The following is a 16,172-nucleotide window of genomic DNA, read 5'->3' on the forward strand; positions in this document are numbered from 1 at the left end:
TTTTTCAATTTCTATTTCATGTCCTGAATTTAAAATTATATTTTAAAATGTAAGTACTTCTCAGAAATAACAACAACAAAAAACCTTACCAAAGCTTTTTAGAAGTTGTCTATCTTCTCATGGAAACTTTTCTCAAAAGGGTACAGAGCCAGGCATGATGGTACATACCTATAAACCCAGCACTTGGGAGGCAAAGGCAGGAGGATAGCCATAAGTTCAAAGCTGTTCCTGGCTGCACAGAGTACAAGGTCAGCCTGGACTGTATAACAAGACTCTATCTCAAAAACACAAAAACAAAACAAAAGGCTACAGAATAGAGAAATGTTTAAACTGGTTTTGTAAAGAGGCATCTTTGGGAACTGGGCATGGTGGTACACAGCTGCAGTTCTAACACTCTAGGAAACTGAGACAGGAGGATCACAAATTCCAGTTAAGCTGGACAACTTAGTAAGACTCTGTCTTAAAAAATAAAAAAAGAGCCGGGCATGGTGGTACATACCTGTAATCCCAGCACTTGAGAAACTGAGGCAGGAAGATCATTGTGCATTCAAGACCAGCCTGGGCTACAAAATGAGTTCAAGGCCAGCCTAAACTACATAATGAGACCCTGTCTCAAAAAAAATAAAATTTTCAAAAATTAAAAAAGGAGCCAGGTGCAGTGGTATACACCTGTAATTCCAGCACTTAGGAGGCTGAACCATACAGTTAAACCCTGTCTCCAAAAAAAAAAAAAAAAAAAAAAAGACTGGACATATGGCTCTGGTTCAACTTCCCTTAATACCAGATACACACACACACACCCCTACAATTCCAACATTGCTTCCTTTCTGAGTTATCTTTGGCTGAAAGGAATCTTTGGCTGAAAAACAATGTAAATTTTTAAACATTAAAATACCAGGAATTGAACAACAACAACAAAAAAGATAGTGAGAAAGTGAGTAGGATGAGCAATAGATACCATGTAGTGGAGACTATTACCAATGACCACACGGTCTAGGGATTGACCCCAGACAGGTCTGCCCCTGGGACCCAGCCACAATCAGTGCCTTCAAGCATCGATGCGGCTGAGATTAGCCCTCGGTAATGGAGTCTGCAGCACTTCATAAGTTACAGACAAAGCAGGGAATTCAGGAAGCACAGCAGGAATTATTTAACCAAATAAAATTTAATCTGGCAAACCCAACCACAAATACGATGCATTGCAAAAATCTGTATCAAATATAAGAGACAGAGGATTTATATTATTTTTTAAAAATAACAAAAAAGAAGTCAACCAATACAAAAGAGACTGAACAGAAAATGAACAAAAAAATGCAAATGATACACTAAAAAATATGAGAATATAGTCAAGCTTGATAGATGAACAGGATGTGAATAAGTCATATAAAAGTGTTTCTCCTGGTACCGATAAAAAGGAAAAAGACAAAAAATAAATAAATAAATAAATAAATAAATAAATAAAAATAAAAGTGTTTCTCCTCAGGGAAAATAAAACAATAACATTGAGATCTGGAATGACTGTTTTATGAAACTGCATGACTGATACAGCTGCAAAAATACAACAGCTACAATCTTTTTGAGAAAGAATTTCTGTGAGGCAGAAGTATGTGTGTGTACAATGCTTTTTAGCTTTAGCTAAGTCTAACCACATGAACAACTCATACATTTAAAGTTCACGCTGGAGAGTTCTCACATCTGTGAACCTGTACCCATAACCATACCTAAAACTTTCGCACCTGTGAGCTCTCCTTCCAATCCCACCCCGCCTCTGGTGTGTTCTGGCATTATGGGCTACATGCATTTCCTGCCATTTTAGGCTATTTTGCTTTCTGCCATTTAGAGGTTATCTAGCACTTTCTAGAATTTCATGTAAATGCAGCCATAGTCAAAGGGCAGTGCTTATGCAGCACTGTCACCTGACCTCCACACTGATAACGACCATGCTGCTGCCTGTTGTCAGCAATGCTCCTCCTTGCCACTGAACAGCATCTGCTGTGGGGCTCTAACACCAATTGTTTCTCCACTTTTTGATGAACATTTTAGTTGCTTTTAGATTGGTCTGCTACCAACGAAGCCACTGTGAACAAGTTATGAAAAAGTCTCTCTTTATGCACATGCCTGAAAATACACAGGAGTGAAATGGATTAACCAGGTCTTCATGTGCACACTTGACATTCAAGAAACTTCTGACTGTTCTCTAAGGTTTCTCACTGCTTACAACCCACCCCAGCAAGGATCCAAGGGCTTTTGCCTCACAGACATTTCCTGTGGTCAGGCCTGACAGCAGGGTCACCCTGGCTTCCGCCTGTCATGTCCTGTGGGGCAGTGATGCTGAACATCTTCATACAGGTATCTACTCTCCACCGCGTCTTCCATGAGGCTCTGTTCAAATCTTCCTCCCTTTACTGGGTTCTTGAGTTGTAGGAGTCTTTTATAGTGTAGCCATAAGCCTTTCCTCAGATACACAATTTGCAAGTAATTTCTCACAGTCTAAGACTTGAATTTTGATTTTCATAATAATATCTTGGGCTGGGGATATAGCTCACTGACACAGCACCAGGCTGGCAAGTGCAAAGTCCTGAGCGAAAAAAAAAAAAGTCTTGCAAAATCAAAATTTTAAATTTTGATGAAGTACGGTTCCTTTTTTTTTTTTTCTCTAGTCATAGTAACTGTACTCTGCTTCAGAAAAACCTGCCAAATCCATGGTCGTTAAGTAGTCTTGGATATTTCCTTTGAGACATTTTATAGTTCCTGCTCAATTATGTATATAGACTACGTGGAGATAATTTTCGTATGTGTTGTACACCTTTTTCCGTCTATCTGGATGCACCATTAACCCAGCATCGTTGCAAAAATGATCATCCTCTTCCTACTGAACTGTCTGGGGATCTTGCTGAGAATAAGCTGGCTGCCATTTCTGAACCGTCTGCCCTGCTGAGGCCTATCTTCACATCAAAAACTAACTATTCTGAAGGCAGGCAGTGTGTCACACAATCAAAATGTGATCCTCCCAAAAAAGTTGTTTGGGTATGTAAAGTCATTCTATGTTAATAGCTTATCAACTTTCATTTAAGAAAATGATCAGAAATCGATCAACTTATCGGTTTTTACCCTAACCCTAATGTGATTTTGATTGGAACTGCTTTGAATCTATAGATCAGCTTTGAGGAGAAAGGGCAACTCAATAGTAATGAGTCTTCTGACTCATGAACGAGCCACTTGTCCACTTATTTTGTTCTTCTTGGGCCACGGATGTAGCGCAATGGCAAAGCACTTGCTTGGCATACACAAGGCCCTGGGTTCCATCCCTAGGACCACAAGTATAAATAAATTAAAGAGACTTGTTCAGGTTCTCTTTAACTTCTCTAATTTGTGTTTTGTTGGTACCAGGAATCGTACTCAGGACTTGTGCTTACCAGGAAGGCACTATGCTGCTGAGCTATAATATCCCCAGCCCTTTTACTAATTTTACAGCTTTTAATGTACAAACCTACAACTTATTTTTTTGTCTTTCTCTCACACATGTTTATAGCTAAGTGTTTATATTTAATTCTGGAAGAGCTTCCATAGAATGCTAGAATTCACTAGAAAAACCATTTGAACTATGATTTTTCTCAGAGAGATGCTTTGTAACTATAAATACAATTTCTGCAACAGACATGAGCATGGTCAAGTTATAAGTAAGATCTGATAATTTTAAATCTTTCTAATACTGTACCCATTCCTCTAAATTGTTAAACGTATTAAGCTATTCCAAATTCCATTACTTTTTTGATTTTTTTGAAAGTCTTGCTATGTAATCCAGATTGGCCTTAAACGTTCCTGCCTCAGCCACCACACCCAGCATCCATTTTCTTCTGAATGCCTGAAAGAGAACATTGATCAATCTCTCTCACTTCTCATATTGATATTTTTTCTTTTCCTCAGCCTGAACAGAGGCTTATCAGCTTAACAGTTGTGATAAAAACATATGGTGAATGTTTAAACTTTTAAAAATTTGTTACAGTAAAAGGCACAAAGTCACTCTGAACATACTTATCCCTCTCACTCTTGTCCCATCTTCTGAAGCAGTTTCCTTCCTGTGCATCTTTGTGAGTATAAAAAAAACAGACAATGAATATTGCTGCCAAATCCCATTAATAGGCTCATTAAAACATTAAGAATGTCTTCATCCACTTATATGTGTTGTCAGCTCTTCCTCAAAGTCAAAATGCCCATGAAAGAAAAATATTTTGAATCCATTCAAGACACTGAGGCAGCCATGACCATGCAAGTAGACACTCAGGAAAGAGGACTTCCAGAGCTGCTTCAGAAAGGGGAAAGAGCCAGGCTGGTCCTGAGTTGGGGGGCAGGGGGTGGGGCACCAAGAGCTATGGGATAAATGTGTCTGAAGTGAGGAGCACTAATGGCAATGTGTCTTTTACTATATCTAGAGAACAAACATACACTGCATCTTTCAGTCATACCCAGGATCAGTCTTCTCAATGATGCATGTTTTGGTTTTCACTGATTTTTTTTCCTCTATGACTCTTCACGTTCTTTTCCATGTTGATTATTATCTTGCAAATTAATACAGGTTTGCTTTTTTCTTTGCTATTCAGAGCCATCAATTTCTCTTTCAATGACATCCATTTGAGCTTTATCTGCATTTCACAGATTTTTTATATGTTGTTTTCATTTTCATTTTGTTCAAAATAATCTGATTTTTCTCTTGATGTTTTCTTTGGCCCATGAGTTATGCAAAAGTTATTTTATTCAGCTCTCAAATATTTAGAGATTTCCCAGAAAGCTTTCTGGTATTTACTTCTAACTTAATTCCATGTGGCCAGAGCACGTACTCACATGACTCGAAGATTTCTTTAACGGACAAACATATGGCCTAACTATGTGCATTTAAAAAGAATGTGTGAGCTGGGCATAATGGTGCACACCTGTAATCCCATCCCTTAGGAGGCTGAGGCAGGAGGATCGTTGCAAGTTTGAGACCAACCTGGGCTGCAAAGTGAGCTCAAGGCTGGCCTGGACTGCACAGCAAAACCCTGTCTCAAAAAGACAAAAAAAAAGTGTTATGTTGTCGGTCAGTGGATTCTGCTATTAACAGTGGACAGCACTCCTCCCATCTACTCATTATTTACTTTTTGCCTATTTATTTTATAAATTATTGAAGAATATGAAATTTCTGACCAAAATTATGGATTTATCTGTTTCTTCAGGCTCATCACTTCAGCTTCATGTTACCAGGTACACAAAAGATCATGATGTTCCCCTGACTGAAATAGCCACTTCATCATTATGAGATAACCCTCTTTCTTTTACAGTCTTGCTCTCAAATTTACTTTGTCTAATATTAAGTATACTGACTGTCTTTCCTTCTATTAGTATAAATAGAGCATTCATTTACTGTTCCATTTATTTACTTCTAACCCATTTGTTTTTACTTTTAAAATGGGTTTCTTGTAGGCACCACTTAGCTGGATCATTCCATCAGCAGGTTCTGCATTTTGACCAAAGTATTATCTCCTCTGTTGTCATGTTAACGACACTTTTTCCTTTATTGGTTGTTTTAGGTTTTATAGATAAACATCCTCAAATTAAAACTTTATTTCTTTCTGATATTCCATATTTTCATATACTGATTGGCAAGTACACTACTCCACTGCACAAAGAAAGTGACAGAGAACACCTGATTCTCTCCTGTTTCATTTCTCCATTTCAAACAAGTATCCTTTTTAGTATTTTTTGACTCTATCAAGAATAAATATTACATTTTTATCAAATGATATTGTAGTATATATTGATACATAATTTTGAATATTTTTCTTAAATGATTAATGGTCAAGGATTTTTCTGGTACTAATGTGGCTTGGAATTGCTGATATCAACCATATTAGATCTCTGGTGCATATGTACAGTTTAAAAAATGTGTGGCTATTAACCACCAGCTAAAATCCTACTTATCAGTGCATGTGTTTGTGCGTGTATGAACACATAAACTTCTGAATAGGCCAGGCACAGTGGCTCATGCTAGTAATCTCAGGAACCTGGGCGACTGTGACAAGAAGACCACAAGTCTAAGGTTAGCTTGGACAACCTAGTGAGACTGTCTCAAAATTTAAAAAAGAAAAAATATTTTTCTGAGATAGGTGCATTATTTTGTGCTAACAGTGCCTCTTCATAAATGACTTGTCAGACAGTTGCCACCCAGTCTACTGCTATAGTTTCTACTCCTTCATAAGCACAAAGGAGTAGAATAACCAAGCAGGCAGAATTACGGTTTGTTTTGCACTAGTTCCATGTCATCAGCAGCAACTAAACAGAACATTCCCTAAAGAAAGTGGTCAAATTACTGTTTTTTTGACAGGGTCTCACTATATAGTTTTTTTGAGATAGGGTCTGACTATGTAGTTCACACTGGCCTTTAACTCACTGCTTAAGTCAGCCTGGCCTTCAACTCTTGGCAGTCCTCTGGCCTCAGACTGATGAGTGCTGCAATTACGGTGGTGTGTCACCATGCTTGGCTACTTTAAAAAACAAAGCAAAAAACCGTTCTGAGTCATGTAATTTAGCAGAGAGGGAAGATATAAAAAGGGCATATTTATTGGTTGACGATATTAGTATAACTCGAACTAAAATTATCACAGAAATAAACTAAGTACAGCTACACCTAAAACATATTAAATACTGTAAACTATAGTTAAAGCATTCCTTCTAATTGGCTCATTTCCTTATTTCCTCTTACAGGCCATGCACTATGCTACATGCAGAGGGGACACAAGAGTAAACAAGTTCTCTTCAGTAAAAACTAGTGGAGGGCTGACAAACTCGGTAAAGGATCAGGTAGTAATTTCATAGGCTTTGGAGCTACACAGTCTCTGTTTCTAATATTCACCTCACAGTAAGCAAAACTGTTGTAAGCTCAGAAAACTTTAATAATCTGTACTTATTACTCAATACACTTTATGACTCATACTTTCCCAGTAAACTTGTATAATTGCTAGTCAGGTCGCCAACTTTGTGACATATCCCCTTTGGGACCCTGTCCCAACTTCTTCGGTTCCTGTAACTGCTTGTTTCACCTCCCTGATCCCTGTAAAACTACACCAAAGTTGCCTTTTATGGAGACCCTGACCCCTTCCCTTGAGGTTTGTTGCTTTGTAACTCCCTGAAGCCCCCTCACTTGGGCACACTTCCCTGGCTGCTTTCCTGGGACAATGCTGCCCACTGAGCTCAGCTAATAAACCACTGCTTTTTAATTTTTGGAGTCCGTCATTTTTCTGCCCATATCAAAAACAAGTCATAGACAGTAGTACAAACCAAATGAGCATGGCTGTGGCAGGAGAACTTACATAACAGCAGGTGGGCTGGACATGCTGGCCACAATCTGCCAAGTCATTCTCCAGCGGAAAATAACAAACTCAACAGAAATTTCACTTTACACGACGAATGCAAGGAGAGTTGCAACAAAGCAAAGTAAAGCAAAGCAAAGCAAAGAACCCAGTCACCTGTGCTTCTGGGAGAAGGCCAGCATCCACCACAGACCTTACTGTCTCCAAATTCACTTTACAGAATGATGCAGACCTTCCGCAGGAAACGTAAAGCACTGCTCTGTATAAGTATTCTCTGCACTACTCCTCCAGATTTAATCTACAAGCACATCTGAAAACTTACCTTGAGTGACTGTTTTGAGAACAATTAGGGTTGATAAAAATCGCAATGGCAAATTCGAACTCTTAAAAAAAGCAGCTGTCTTTGGTTTATTTTCCCCGGAACGCTCTGAAGAATTATCCTGAACTCCTTTGATTACCACACCTTTAAATATGTCTTCACCCAGTCGTCGCAATGTTGATGTCATAGTTGAATGCTGCTAAACATAAGTACAATCTTAGTATATTTTTACAAGTTCAGAAAATACCTAGTTTAAATCAACTACGTGAACTAAAAGGGAGCTTTTGTTCATCAAAACAATAAATTGCAAGACTGGAATATGATAATTTGATAACTGTTAAAAAATGAAGTATGACTGTATTTTCTAAAACAGTAAGAACTGCAGATCATGCTCTATTTTCCAGCACAGAGCGGCCATGCTCAGCTAACCACTGGCAGCCAGGGGGTGAGGTACGGCTCACTGTGACCTGCACTGAGTAGCCAGCAGAGCCTCCTGCTTCCTACACTGACTCCCAGGCCCTGGTAACTCAGAACATTCAACAAGCTCAAAGCATAAAAACATTATTAGAATTCCAGAGAGTTCCCATGGAGGATAAACTGAAAGGACAAAGTCGGCAAGACAAATAATGGCATAGAGCCTCTAAAATAATATAGAACCGACCAGCTAGTCTAGCCCTGCATGCATGCAGGCTGCCATCGGAACTCTCTTATGGGTAGCCAGCGTGAGCCAGGAGAACCAGACAGCCAAGCCTTGGAGAAGCCCATCCTACACCCCACCACTTCCTGGGGAACCTGAGTTAGGAGAAACCCAGGGACCTGATCCATCCCCATATGCTGTGGACAAGTAGCTAGTGTGGGAAGCACTTGGGACCCCAAAACCCACTCATCTGTAGGAACCCAGGAAAATGTCAAGACAAAGGAGCAAAAAGCCAATCTCTGGCCTTCGGCCCAAATAGAACAAGTCCAAGAGACATGACATGGAAAAGAGCAGAAGTCGCACACCCAAAACACATAGGATGATGGCAACTGAAGTAAAAAAAAAAACTACTTCATGAGACTGTAAAAGAAATCATATCAGAAATAATATCTCAGGTAAAAAAGAAAGGAGAAACACAATAAAAGTGTTGCTGAACATATCTAAAGATATAGGTAAAAGAAAAGGCACATAGAAGAATGAGAGAAACCCTCAATGAACCATATAGAGAATTGGAATGCATGAAACAGACTCAAAGAGATATCCAGGAAATTAAAAAATCCATTGAAATCTGGCAAAATCACTTCAAAGAAACTGAAGACAGACTTTCAGACCCTGAAGGCAGGATGACAGCCAGTGTGATCACAAAAGGAAAAATTTCTCTTAAAAATAGCAAGGAACCAGGAAATAACATTTCAATAGCTGCAAGACAACACAAAGAAAAATAATTGCAGAGTGATAATTGTCAGCGAAAAAGCAGGGATGAACACAAATGACATAAAGAGACTATTTACAAAGGTAATAGCAGAAAACTTCCCAAGCATGGGGAAAGGACCTGACATGCAGATAAGTGAGGCATACAGCACTCCAATGAACCATAACCAAAATAAATCTACATCTAGACATATAATAATCAAGACCCCAGAAATTCAGCACAAGAACAGAATACTAAAGGCTGTTAGAGAAATGAAACAACTCACCTACAAAGGAAAATCCATCAGAATCACAACAGACTTCTCAACACAAACCATCAAGTCAAGAAGAGCTTGGAATATTTTAAGTACTGAAAGAAAACAACTATCAACCCAGACTGATGTACCCTGAAAAACTATCTTTCAAAACTAATAGAGAAATAAGATACTTCCATGACAAAGAACAATGAAGGAATTCATGCCATGAAACCAACTCTACTAAGAGTACTAAAGGACTTCTAGAGTTCCAGGAACAGCAATAGAATGGAATCACCAAGTAGGACAGGAAAATGAATGGAGGGAAAGTAGGGAGCAAACGGCAGGAGAAAAGTATGGCAAAGACAAACCAGTGTGTGTTAGCTGTAACGATTAATGCAGATGGCCTCAATTCACCAGTAAAAAGAAACACAGGCGGAGTGCAACAAGAAACAAGATCCATCAGTACATAATGTACAAGTAACACATTAACTTGGAAGAAAACTGACAGATTGAAAGTAAAAGGAGAGCCCAGCACAGTGGTGTATGCCTATAGTCCCAGCACTCTGGAGACTGAAGCAGGAGGATCACTACAGGTTTGAGACCTACCTGCACTACAAAGTGAGCCCAAGGCCAACCTGTAGAGAGATCCTGTCTCAAAAAAAAAAAAAAAAAAAGAACAGTCAAAGTCAAAGGAGAGAAATAATGCTCCATGTGACAGGGAACCAGAAAAAAAACAGGGGTGGTTTGCCCATCAACTGCAGAACAGGTAAGATAAGGTATTATTTTATACACTGGAAAGCCACTCAGCTATAAAGAAGGATAACCTCAAGGCTCTTAAAGGTAAATGGATGCAACTTGTGATCATGCCCTTGGGTGAAATGGCTCAGACTGACACAGATAAACACCATGCTGTCTCCCTAGTATAAAAAACTGAAGGAGTGGCTGGGAATTAGCTCAGCAGCATAAGCGCCTGCCTTGTAAGCACATGGCTGTGAGAGTTCGATCGCTGGTACCGATTTAAAAAAAAAAAACAAAAAAAAAAAACTGAAGGAGTTAGTGGGATCCAAGCTGTACATAGATATTGTGAAAGTGAAAGGGGAAGAAACATCTAAATGGGAAGCTGGTAGCCTCTATTAATTCACTATTATTTTGTTTTAAAATTCTGTATTGTTTTCATTGCTTTGTCTTGATTGGTTTTGTTCTGTTTGGTTTGATTTTATATCTGATGGCATGGACAGCTATTTTGAAGACAACAAGACACATTATGATAGCTACTCTTGATTTCCTATTATCTTGTTTTAAAGTCCTGTATCTCTTTCATGGTTTTATCTGATTTGATTTTAATGTCTGATGGTATGGGCAGCTGTTCTGAAGATAACACAGAGGCATTACAGCAGCCACCATTGATTTCCTATTACTTTGTTTTGAAGTCCTGTACTATTTTTACTGTTTTTTTTTTGATTGGCTTTATTCTATTTTGTTTGGTTTATTCTCTTAAAAAAAATAAAATAAAATGACACAGGACCACCAGGTGTAAGGACACACACACCTGTAATTTCAGCACTCAGGAGGAGGCTCACTGCAAGTTCAAGGACAGCCTGGAATACATAGCAAGATCCTGTCTCAAAAAACAAAGTAACAGAGGACCTAGAGGATATCCACCATCCACTGAGTGTCAAATGGAAGGGGAACATCTCAAATTGCAGGTCTAGAGGTAATGGAAAGCACCCTTTGTTGTGACCCAAGTCTTCAGGTCTGTTATTAAGTGTTGTGGATCTGTGACCACATGCTCTAACACAGCATGGATCCTGCAATGTGGACAAACTCTAGCTTCTAAACATGTATACCTAAAGTTAGAAATAGATCCACTGAGATTTTGTGGGTAGCCAAGGCCAACGATTGGATGAGGAAAAGCTTAAGCAGTGCACCCTAACTTAAACACACTATCAGGATCACTAGCCAAGAGCATGTGGCAAAGTCACTTCCAATGCTTCCAATTACTTTTATAGTAAGAATATTTTTATTTTAAAAACATGAATGTGGATACTACTTCTCTTTAATTGAAAAAGAGGGAAAAAAATCCCACAGAAATTGTAATTTTATTTTTGCTGAGACTTCACCAAAGGATACAGGAACCAACCTAGATTCAAAATGTCTAGTTTTCAATCTAAAACCACTCACCATACCAAGAACCAAAAGATTTCAAACTAAATTTAAAAAGACAACCAGTGGCTATCAATATTATGACAACATGTTAGAATTATTTGACAAAAAATTTAAACCCCTAATAAAATGGGCAATTATAAACACTTTAGAAAATCTCCCATAGAAACCAAGCCTTAGTGAAGAAAACAGAAGAGCCAGATGGAAAGTTCAGTGCTGGAAACACCACCAACAAAGGAGACAACTCAGTGCACAGCCTCAACAGCAGAACAGAGGAACCAGAGAAAAGAATCCACTTTCCAAAAATCAAGTGACAGGACACAGGCAGTCTGCACGACCAGGGGAAACTGGGAACTACCCATGGCAGCGACACAGCTTCAAGGAGCTGTGAGACTTCAGCCCGTAGGAAGCATGTCACCAGAGTCCCCAAAGGGAGGAAGATCAGAGAGCAAGTACTAAGCAATCTCTAAGAAATTTGCAGTACAGTTACGGGAAAAGTCACAGGATACAAAAATCTTAAAAAATCAATTCTATTTCTGAATTCTATCAATGAACACATGGACACAAAAATTTTTAAAACAGTACCAATTATAATCGCATAAAAAAACTCATCTGAAAGGTTTTTTAAAAACACAGGAATTCATGTAAAAAAACTAGACAACAGGGGTTGGGGATTTAACTCAGCGGCATAAGCGCCTGCCTTGCAAGCAGGCAGTCATGAGTTTGATCCCCAGTACCGATAAAAAGGAAAAAGACCAAAAACAACAACAACAAAAAAAAAAAAACTAGACAACAATGGTGAAAGAAATTAAAGTTTTTAACAAAGGGAGAGACAGCTTTGTGCTGATGAACTGAAGACTAACAAAGCAAAGATCTCAGTTCTCAGATGGATACAGGTTTGAAGTAATGCTAATCAAAATCTCACCAATACATGCACAGGGAAGATTACTCTCCAAGGAGAGCACATTCAAAGGGGAAATGTGTGTGTGCGCGCAACACACACGTGTGTACACTGACACTACTCGGAGCATCGCTGCAGCCCAGTTCCTCGCTGCCCTCACCTGTGCCCCTGCATCCAGCTGCCTGAGGGACCAGTAGATGAACCTGACCAGCGGCTCATGGAGCCGAGTGCTCACCAGTGGCAGACACTGCAGCTGCTCCGTCAGCACAGGCAAGAGCTGCGGATGGAAGAGGGGAAACAACAAAACAAGGCGTTTTCAGATGTCCAAAACCCACGCTCACAATGTTCTAAAGAATAACTGCAAATTGAAAGAGGTGTTCCCTAACAAACCTCCCCTAACCACAGGTAACACAACATGACAGTCCTCAAGTGCAAGTTTCTGTATGTGTTTCCTTCTATCCAGGAACAACAGCACGTGAAGAACTGAGATCAACCCACACAGAAGCTCTCAGGAGCTTCAAGGGTCAAATGAACCATCATTAAAAATAACGAATTAGGCTGGGCATAGTGGCACATGCCCGTAATTCCAGCACTTGGAAGCTGAGGCAGGAGGATTGTTCTGAGTTCAAGGCCAGTCTGGATTATATAGGAGGCCTTGCCTCTAAAAGACCATTTAAAAAAAAAATAGAGAATCCAGTTTCATAATCATCACCCTAGCTTTCTAGGATGAAAAAAGCTGGTGACAACACAGCAAGTATAATAAAGATCCCAGCTTACATAAATGTAAGTGTCAACTTGCAAAAATACTCCTTAAAAAACATAAAGCTATTAATGAGCTTTGCTTCCACCTGGAGGGCCCCAAGCCACAAGCGCAGGGCTTTAGGGCTGGGTGGGGCTTCGCTCTCTGTAGCACAAGGGCCTCAGTCTTCCTCACGCCAGACAGTTCTGCCAGTGGCCAAGACAGCATGGGGTACTCCGCCGGCCTCCTGAGGGGAAGTCTGAGGACCTCAGGACTCTGGCCAGTGGAGCCACTTGTCAGACCCCTGCTGCAGAGTGACAGGGATCAGCGTGCTGTGCAAATATGCAGTGCCTCTGGCTGGGTGCGTTTCTTCCACTCCCTCGGGTTTGAAAACTGGGCCCACCCACAAATTCTGGGAAAATCTCCCCACTTTAAGGTTAGCAACTTTAGTTCCTTTTGCCATGTAAAACAACACTGATAGGTTTCCAACATAAGGCCGTTATTCTACCTGCTACAAAAGGCATTAAAAGAGCCAGGTGTGGTAGCACACACCTATACTCTCAGCGCTTGTGAGGCTGAGGCAGGAGGATCCGTAAAAGCAGTTCAAGGTTAGCCTGGCCTGCATGGTGAGACCCTATCAACTCCTCCCCCCAAAAAAGGTATTAAAAGAAACATTGATTGGGCTGGGGATTTAGCTCAGCAGCATAAGCGCCTGCCTTGCAAGCGTGTGGTCATGAATTCGATCCCCAGTATCAATAAAAAAAAAAAAGAAAGAAAAAAGAAACACTGATTAAGATTGAAAACTGGGAATAATACTCTCAAATAAAACATTGCCCTATATTTAACAACCATGAAATCATTCCTGAAACTAGGTGAAAACAACAAACAAAAAACTTTAATGTCTTTTCTTCCAAGTTTTTCTGTGTTGGCTATGGACTCTATCAATTTTTGCTTGTTTGTTTTTGTTTTCTGTTTTTTTGGTACCCGGGATCGAAACTCACAACCTCATGCAAGTCAGTAGGTGCTTGTGCTGTTAACTGTCAATTTCTAAAGACTTTATATTAACTAGAAATCACAAGAGCAACATTCACATTAGTGCCTATAACTTGATAAATTATTTCTCTTTGATAAGGTATCAGAAGCACCTTAAAAATAGATATTTTTACCTCTTCATGCTAAAAAGACTATGTTTCATACCCTAAAATTATGTGAAAGGATTGTCCAACATCTTTTTAACTCTTTTAACATCTTTTAACAGTATTTTTAACTCTAACATACAATTAAATTATTTTACCACTTTTGGAACATGTTGCTAGTGTTTTAGTTCTAGTTTTAAAAAACAAATTAGTAAGCCAGGTGTAGTGGTGCACACTAGTAATCCCAGCACTTTGGAGGCCGAGGCAGGAGGATTGCTGCTAGCCTGAGCTGCAGAGCAAGACCCTGTCTCAAAAAAACAAAAAGACAAAAAAAAAAAAACATATTAAGGAAAAAATAGGTATGAATTAATAGAGTCCAAAATTAGTTAGTATTGACTACTGCCCAAATTTCTACTCCAAAATCTTTCATTTATAAAATCTTCCTGAAGTTTTCCCTTTAACTTTTGAGTGTCCCAAGTCATACATTTCAAATTCACAGACAAACCTTTACACACTTCTCTTGAATATCACTTCTCTGAGAAGCAGATCTGAGAAGCAGCTTTTCACCATCCACAGCACATTCCTCATGCTTCACTTTGCTAAGGTGATGGTCTGAAATCCAGTCCATGAAGACAGTTAAAAGCTCATATACCTGCCCGTTAAGTGGTACCTATGTGCCGAAATTTAAAGCAAACATTTATTTCAGTTCATGACTTAATAAAAGTTCAAAAGCTAGCCTAAAACCTGGTAAGTGATTATACAGTAATTTATTGAGAGTACTCTTAAAAACATTAAATATTAGGTAAGAAAAGGCACAAAACTGAAAGAACTTACATTAGTAAAGTAAAAAATGTTCAAGAAGTTCTTTATCCAAGATTGGTAATATCGAAAAGTAAAATTGGCTTTAACAACATTAAATCACCAAACCTAAGAGCCTAACAAATTAAAACATTTCCAAGGCTAAAGAATTACTACCACTGTCACATTTCAAACTTTTTCTTCCCCACAGCACTTATTTGCTTTGTTTTTACAATACAGCCTTCTATACACATGAAAATTCTTTCCTCAAAATTCTATTCTCTTGAGATCCCATCAAATTGAGATGGAAACACTCAAGGACAGAATGCCTAAGTAACTTATAAATGTGCCAAGAGTAATTTCAGTATTCCTTTGTAAAATTTATTACACAAAATGCAGTCATTTGGGTCACAGTAGAGTTGAGAGTCCAGGAAAAAGGGGAACACTTTCACAGAACCGGCCCAACAAACCCGCCTATTCTGGTCTATTTCCACTCAGCAAGTGATAGCAGATCTGCCCACTGCGACCTCCAGCCAGCTTCATACAGGGACTGTCAACACCTGCCAGCACTGATGGTGCCAGTGAACTTCCATTTGAAAGCAATGTGTGCAGACATCTCCATTAGGTGAGACTCCACGCTTGCCTTTGTCCTCTGGTTGCAGCAAGGGCCACTCTGGCCCAGTGCATGTCTGTCCTGGACTGCAATCTATTCTTTGTTCCCAAACAGGAAGTTTCTATTTTGGAGATGCAGCTCCAGACTGTTGCTCAATACCTTTGAAACACACTGTTGATCAATTTAATTCAATGTTTTTCATTTTTCATATATCCACCTTATGGGAATTATGTTAGATTTCATTGCTCTTTTTAAGCTATGCAAAGGTGGAGAAATATAAAAGCAAATTAATAAAAATGCAACTAAGAAGAATAAAAAAAATCAGGTGACTTAAAACAGAGTAACAGTAGTTATCATATTATCCTGACAAGAATAATTTGAAACTTCTATTTGCTTCAGATAGAAACAAAGAGAGAAAATGCTTTAGATGAAACTTCAATTACCTTGTGTACTTGAGTATATTTCCATTTGTTTTATATACAGAACTCTCTGGTAGCAAATGCCTGCAATCCC

The 16,172-nt window shown here is 39.1% G+C and overlaps 1 protein-coding gene across 3 annotated transcripts in view; it reads right to left on the reverse strand.

The window, feature by feature from the left end:
* Ccdc138 (coiled-coil domain containing 138) overlaps positions 1-16,172 on the reverse strand; it is a 58,190-nt gene that overhangs the window by 21,815 nt on the left and 20,203 nt on the right. For 2 of the 3 annotated variants that reach the window (XM_063229719.1, XM_063229717.1), the window contains 3 exons: positions 14,754-14,918; positions 12,534-12,650; positions 7,669-7,864 (listed from right to left, as the gene is read on the reverse strand). In XM_063229719.1, the coding sequence (XP_063085789.1) occupies positions 7,669-7,864; positions 12,534-12,650; positions 14,754-14,918 (478 nt within the window). The remainder of the gene's footprint in view (positions 1-7,668; positions 7,865-12,533; positions 12,651-14,753; positions 14,919-16,172) is intronic. The other variant, XM_063229718.1, reaches the window with a different exon arrangement.

The sequence above is a fragment of the Cavia porcellus genome, unplaced genomic scaffold, assembly GCF_034190915.1.
Source record: "Cavia porcellus strain 051 isolate PalLab524CR breed Dunkin Hartley unplaced genomic scaffold, mCavPor4.1 scaffold_18, whole genome shotgun sequence".
NCBI lineage: Eukaryota > Metazoa > Chordata > Mammalia > Rodentia > Caviidae > Cavia > Cavia porcellus.